Source organism: Leucopleurus acutus, assembly GCF_964270905.1.
Source record: "Leucopleurus acutus genome assembly, chromosome: 14".
NCBI classification, from domain to species: Eukaryota; Metazoa; Chordata; class Mammalia; order Artiodactyla; family Delphinidae; genus Leucopleurus; species Leucopleurus acutus.
In genome coordinates this window covers 30356244-30362658 of record NC_139156.1, presented here as the reverse complement: position 1 = coordinate 30362658, position 6415 = coordinate 30356244, and the positions used below count along the sequence as shown (strand labels likewise).

Sequence of the window (6415 nt, the reverse complement as noted above, 5' to 3'; positions counted from 1 at the left end):
CTCTTTTTTTAACAACTTCCCACCTCTTTCCTCCATCCCATTCTTCCCGAAAAGTTTGCTCCTGTAATTATCATCTTGGAACTGCCCACCAAGACCCTTGTTTCTACTTATCTGGATCCCCAAGCTCCAGTCTCTCTCTTTCTAAATCATGCTACTCCCCTGCTCCACATTTTAAAGTAGCTCTCTACTGCCTGGTTTCTGTGTGCATGCTTTGCAGCTAATTGTTAAAACAGCTTTATTGACATATAATTTGCATGTCATAAAATTCACTCGTTTTAATGATTTTTAAAACTTAATGGTCCAACCATTACCATAATCCAGTTTTAGAATATTTCCATCACCCTGATACTATCCCTTCCCTGTAAAGGTTGGTCCACCAAAAATCTACCTACAAGTGTAATGTTTGGAAGTTAGGCCTGAGGGTTTGGGATCTTGAATAAAGATTTTAAACCTCCAGGCAACGTGACGGTAAAGGATCGTTTTCTACCTCTTTCTGTTAAAAAATGAAGTCTTGGTTAATCATTAAGCTAACCATGATATCATGAAGGGTTACGGAGGCCGTATCTCCATTTCCATCCAAATAGCTGACCATTTTCTTCTCTTGCTACCCCCTCAGAAAGGATACTCCCCTACTGGGCTGAGGCATTCTTCTTAAAAGAACTTTCTAGCTCGCCGCCCCTCCCAAGACGAGCAACCTCCTCTCCAGTAATGACAGCCCCAGTCCAGGTCCCCACATAACCACACTCCTGATCAAAAAAACATTAATCAGTGGCCTTTCTTTGCCAATTCCCAATCCTCCACCCCCATCGCACCACAAGGTCTCCGTCTTCCTTTTCATCTCTTTCAGCTTCGTTTGCCTAATCTCCAGACAGATCCCTAGCCTGACGCCTTCTCCTCTCCGTCACTCGCTTCACTCGCTCTGCCATCACTTCCCAAATTGCCAGCATCCCGGACCTCAAAGGTGCAAATGCCAAAAACAGATGAGTTGACGCGCCTAAGGGAGAGAAGTGTGTGGGTGTGTGGGTGTAAGTGTCCTTGCTTGTGTGTGGAAGAAACCAACAGAGGCCACGCCGGTGTCCATCTTCTGGAAATACCGATCACGCCCGGCCGAGAGAGCGAGGATCGGCTCCCCAGTGCCCCCCGCAGACAGCATTCAGGGCTATAGAACTCAGAGGTATCAAGGCTTCACCCGGGACCCCTGCCCAGAGGGCGCCCCGCCCCTCAATGGTACGGCGCAACCCCTCCCCGGTGCGGTGGTAGGGGCCGGCTGCAACGTCACCCATTGTTTACAAATCAACCAGAGCCGGTAGGATTCCGGCTCCCGCGGCTGCTGGCGCGCGGCGAGAGTGCCTGGCGGGCTCCGGCTTCCGCGTCCGCCCCGGCTCCGGCTTCGGCCTCAGCACCGCGCCCGGCTCCGCCGCGGCCCACCGAGCCCCGGGGGCAGCCGAGCCGCCGGCGACTCCCGCAGAGCTCCGGGTGCCCGCGCGGGGGGCCATGCCGTGCCGGAGGGAGGAGGAAGAGGAAGCCGGCGAGGAAGAGGAGGAGGAGGAGGAGGAGGACAGCTTCCTCCTACTGGAACAGTCGGTGACTCTGGGCGGCTCGGGCGAGGTGGACCGGCTGGTGGCCCAGATCGGCGAGACGCTGCAGCTGGACGCGGCGCAGGACCGCCCTGCCTCCCCGTGCGCGCCCCCGGGGCCGCCACTGCAGCCCCCGCGACCCCCGGCGGTGGTGCGGGCGGACAAGGCCCGAGCCCCGGCTCTGCCGTTGCTTCTGCCGCCCGCCTCGGCCGAGACTGGGGGTCCGGCGCCCCCGGGGGCCCTGCGCTGCGCCCTCGGGGACCGCGGTCGGGTGCGGGGCCGGGCTGCGCCCTACTTTGTGGCCGAGCTCGCCGCAGGCCCCAGCGCGCTGTCCCCATTGCCCCCTCAGCCCAGCCTTGATGGGCCTTCGGGAGCTGACAAGCGAGGCGCCCCGCAGCCGCTGTCGGGTCCTTGCCGGCGAGGATGGCTGCGGGACGCCGCCGCCTCCCGCCGCCTGCAGCAGCGACGCGGGCTACAGCCTCAAGCCCGCACTGGCGACGACGACCCGCACCGGCTTCTGCAGCAGCTCGTGATCTCGGGGAACCTCATCAAGGAGGCCGTGCGGAGGCTTCATTCGCGACGACTGCAGTTACACGCAAAACTTCCCCGACGCCAGCTCGTGGGCCCTCTGTCGGCCCCAGTGCATGAGCCCCCTTTGCCCCGCAGCCCTCGCCCGGCCTGCAGCGACCCTGGCTCGTCTGGGAGGAGGGCGCAGCTCAGAACTGGCGACGGCGTTCTAGTCCCCGGCAGCTAACACCCCGAGAGTGGCCACAGCGCCAGCCTCTGCCTGGAGGGCAAGGGGTTCCCCCGGAGGGCTGCGTCTCTACTCAGACTGGTGAACTCGCGCTTTTGGAAGCGTGAAAATAACTAATGAAGACGAGGAATCGAAAAATCGCGAATGTTTTCGTGGGAACTGAGGTCGAGGGCCCCGATGTGGTTGAAAAACAAGACTTCGTTGGTCCTATTTAAGGCAGATTACAGAGCGCACCCCAAGCTCACAGTCAGCAGGACTCCTCATCGGCGTGACCAGTCCTGGTGGCGCAGCGTGCAGTTCCACGCAGTCTCTCCGGGTCCTCCAGCCTGATGACCATGTGGTCACAGCCCACGCTTCTTAGGATCGCCGAACGCCCAGAGGACGAGGATGATCCCAGTTACTTGCTTTACCTTTCCAGGGCTGGTTCCTGATCCACTTTGGGGGAGAGGAACCTGTGTAGATCCTTTCAGGGAGTACCTCAAACTGCCAGACTTGAAATTTTACGACACTTAAAAAAACCCATCTCGTGTATTTTGGGGTGCTGGTTCTTGATACAAAACACGCGGCACCGGGAAAGGACGTTTTGGGGAATTGAATAGACGTAACCTTTTCTCTGCCCCCGCTTTGCAACTGCCTGAACTTCTCTGAGTGGCGGGGGAAGGCGGTGCGCCTGTGATGCTGATGGGAAGTGGGGCCGACAGGTGCTGGGGAAAGGGGAGGGCAAGGCGCGGAGTTGAACCCTCGGTCCCCTCGAAAGTGTATTTTCACAGCCTGTCCGCCCCTTCTCGGGTTCAAGATCACTGTTTCCTGGGGGCACACGAGATTGCGGGGCTCCAGCAGGGGAGAGTCGCCAGGTTCCGCCTGTACTCGGAGTAGAGCGCGGGGTTTTGCAAGTGCTGGAGTCTCCTGAGGACACGCGCACCGCTGCCACCGCGGGTGTGAGGAGGCGGCGACGTGCTGGGCGCCGGTGCCTCCCGCGGGCGGCCGCGCCCCGGGCTTTCACGGAAACTGCCCTGAGAAGTGGCCTCGGGTCCCTTCTCTTCCCCTCGGCTCTGCTGTCCTACTCTAGCGGGTGGCGCTGGCGCTCCTGGGGGCCCCGAGCTGGGGGCTGAGGAGACACCACGTGATGGGGCACTCCAGGGACACACAGCCTAGCACAGCAGCTTATAATGGGCTCTCCGGGGCCTTTTGCAATAACAGCTGCAATTCCCGGGATAGATGGAGTTGATTTCCTCCCTTTGCCCCTCCCCCAGCCATGCCAGCTCGCCTTTGTAAGTGAAGGAAACCGAGTAGAAAATGTGACCCTCCAAATGGAGAAGCTGCAGGCTTTGCCATTGTGAACCTGGTGAAGTGCTTGTAACATAACATTCACTCATTCTGAAGGATCTAAGACGGTATTGTTGGTGTTTTAGTTTTATAAGATTCAATGGCATGTTCATCATCCAGATGTGGCTATTGACATACCTACACTTCGCAGCGGAGTGTCTGGAATTGTGGCTATCCTGATTATAGGATGTTAACTTAACTGAAATATCTGTTTTTAATAAATGCGTTGGGTTTTTTGTTTGGTTTTATTTTATACTTGTCGTCGGTGGGAGAGATGCACAGAACACGTTTCTCTGATCTCCATAAACATGAAAACACTTGAAATCCTTGTCAGCCTGGCTTGTGGATGGTAATTAGAGCGCCTTTGTGTCTGAGCAGCTCACTAGTTAGACAGGGCCTGCGTGGCTGGGTGTGTATTGGTGCTGGCATGAAATTAAATGAAAGCGAGGTCAGGTTTTGGACCAATCCCATTCACTAAAGCCTTAGAGCCTTCCGGATTACTAGTCAGTGCTGGAGAAGCTCCTTCTGACTGTATTAACAAAGGACATCAGATCAGTCAGTCACTTCAGAATGGGAGGCTTATCACTTTTTTCTTTCTATGGCCATTAAGTGGACTTGTTCCACAAGGTGGCCCTTTAGGCTGGGGCAGCCCTTGGTTAGGGACTGCTCAGGACGCAAACCTGCAGTGGGAAAGCCAACTGGGAGGGTATGAAAGGACTCCTCCCTTTGCCCTTGGCACGTTCACTCCCATTCTCTCCCTAAGCAGTGATGGAACAGCCCATCTCTGTCCCTCCTGTTCTCAGTTACTTTGGTCTGTTTCCTCCAGGAAGGAGCCATGCTGGCAACAGGATATCCAGGGTTCAAGTCCCCTTATTAAATGGGGACCTTGGGCAAGTTGCTCAACCTCTGTGAGCTTCGGTTTCCTCATCTGTACAACAGATGAGACATGAGATGATGAGAAAAAGGCTCCTTGTGACTGGCACATCCTGGAGATGAATAGTCCAGTCCCTACCCCTTCCTTCCCAGGACTGTCCCTTGGTAGCCAATTGACTGGGTCCTCGGTTTCTCATAAAACAAGGGCATGCTGTGATCCCACAAGTGCTTTCTGGATTGAGTGCTGTATGATTTAGAGACCTGATTTTCTAACTCCCCTTTGGACTCAATGCCTGTTGTTATACCTCCCCATTCTCTCTCTTCAAATACACACACAGACCCTGATGGTCTCTGAGAAGTACCTCCAGAACACACCAAGCCAGCCATTTCCCACAACCTGCCCAGGGAGGATTGTGGAAGACTCAGTCCAGTGCCACCCAGCAAAGGAATGGTGACTATGGAGGCTCTAACACAAACTGAGGAAGGGGGGCCTCTAACAATGCAGTGGGCTACCACCTCTGAGCTCTGAGCGAAAGGAAAGTGGTCAGGTGCCGACTTCCCCTGGCATTGGAGGAGCCCTGAAGTCCTCACTTCTTAGATGAGGTGGGATTTCCTGGAGGTCAAAGAGTTAGGAGCAATCCAGGGCCAAGATGGCCATGATTCAATGCCACTGCCCCAAACGTGCTGGCTTCTTGTAATGATTGGTTAAGGCTAGACTCAACCATAGGGTTCACGTAATACAACCCCTTCCTTCAAAAAGGAAGACTGGAGAAAACTATGCCTACTATGAGGTGCTTTAACTGCACTATAACCCTGTAACCATCACAGGGTGTAAACTGTCCATCTTTAAAAATCCTGCAAGATCTTACTAGTCACCCCCAAGACATCTTTTGGAATAAGTCAGGGTTTACATAAATGATTTTAAAAAGTTATTAGACCATTTTTCCTTGGTGGTCCAGTGGCTAAGACTCTGCGCCCCCAGAAACTAGATCCCACATGCCGCAGCTGAGTCTGCATGCCACAACTAAAGATCCTGCGTGCTGCAACTAAGACCCAGTGCAGCCAAATAAATAAATATTAAAAAAAAAAGTTATTAGACCATTTTATAGGTGGAAAAATATTCCAGGAAGGGGGCAGTGCAGAGTGACCTACAAAGTCATTTACGAAGTCAAAGGCCTAACAGAACCTAGAACCCAGGTCTCCGGCCATCCAGCTCAGGCCTCTTTCCAATAGCCTGATACCATCATACATAGTCCAATATTGTTCACTGCAGAAGTCCACACATATACTACAATGTAAACGATACCCCTGCAGTTGTCCAACATGATGATCCTGCCATTGGAACCCTGGAAAACCATGCCCCAGACCCCTAGGCTGAGCTAGGGAAAGCCAGGTATGCGGTAACCATTTTCTTATGTTCAGCATCCTATGAAGACAGCTGGCCACAGAAAATGGCCTGGGTAAGATAAAAGACCAAAGCTATAAACTCAATGAAAAAAACACTAAATAAACTAAAAGACAGAAATTGACAAATAAGTGATTTGGAGAAAAGAATGCCACACCTCACAAAGAACTCCAGAGTCTGCCACCCCAAGATTTCATTCTAAATTAGGCATAAATGCTACAATATTTGAATTCTATTTTACCCTTTTTTGCTCTTTCCTTTTCCAGCTCAGAAGCAGAAATATGGAGTGCACATCAGACACCACTTCCCTATCCAGCAAAGTCTGTGTCAAACCCTGTGATCCCTACCTTCCAATCAGGAAAGAGTTACCCTGGCAACCAAATTACCAACTCACTCAATTAGCTCCCCCCTCTTCCACTGATGCTCAGTAATCACAGAATGTCAGCCCCGGGAGAGCTCAGCCTTCAGTGGTCTAGTGCT

The 6415-nt window shown here is 53.6% G+C and overlaps 1 protein-coding gene across 1 annotated transcript; it reads left to right on the top strand.

Annotated features, from left to right (window-relative positions):
- Positions 1–1358: 1358 nt before the first annotated feature.
- FRAT1 (FRAT regulator of WNT signaling pathway 1) lies at positions 1359–2331 on the top strand (the record flags this gene model as incomplete). The annotated part of the gene is made up of 1 exon (XM_082853862.1): positions 1359–2331. The coding sequence occupies exon 1, from the start codon at positions 1495–1497 to the stop codon at positions 2329–2331; it is 837 nt and encodes a 278-aa protein (XP_082709988.1). The 5' UTR covers positions 1359–1494.
- Between the last annotated feature and the right edge of the window lie 4084 nt (positions 2332–6415).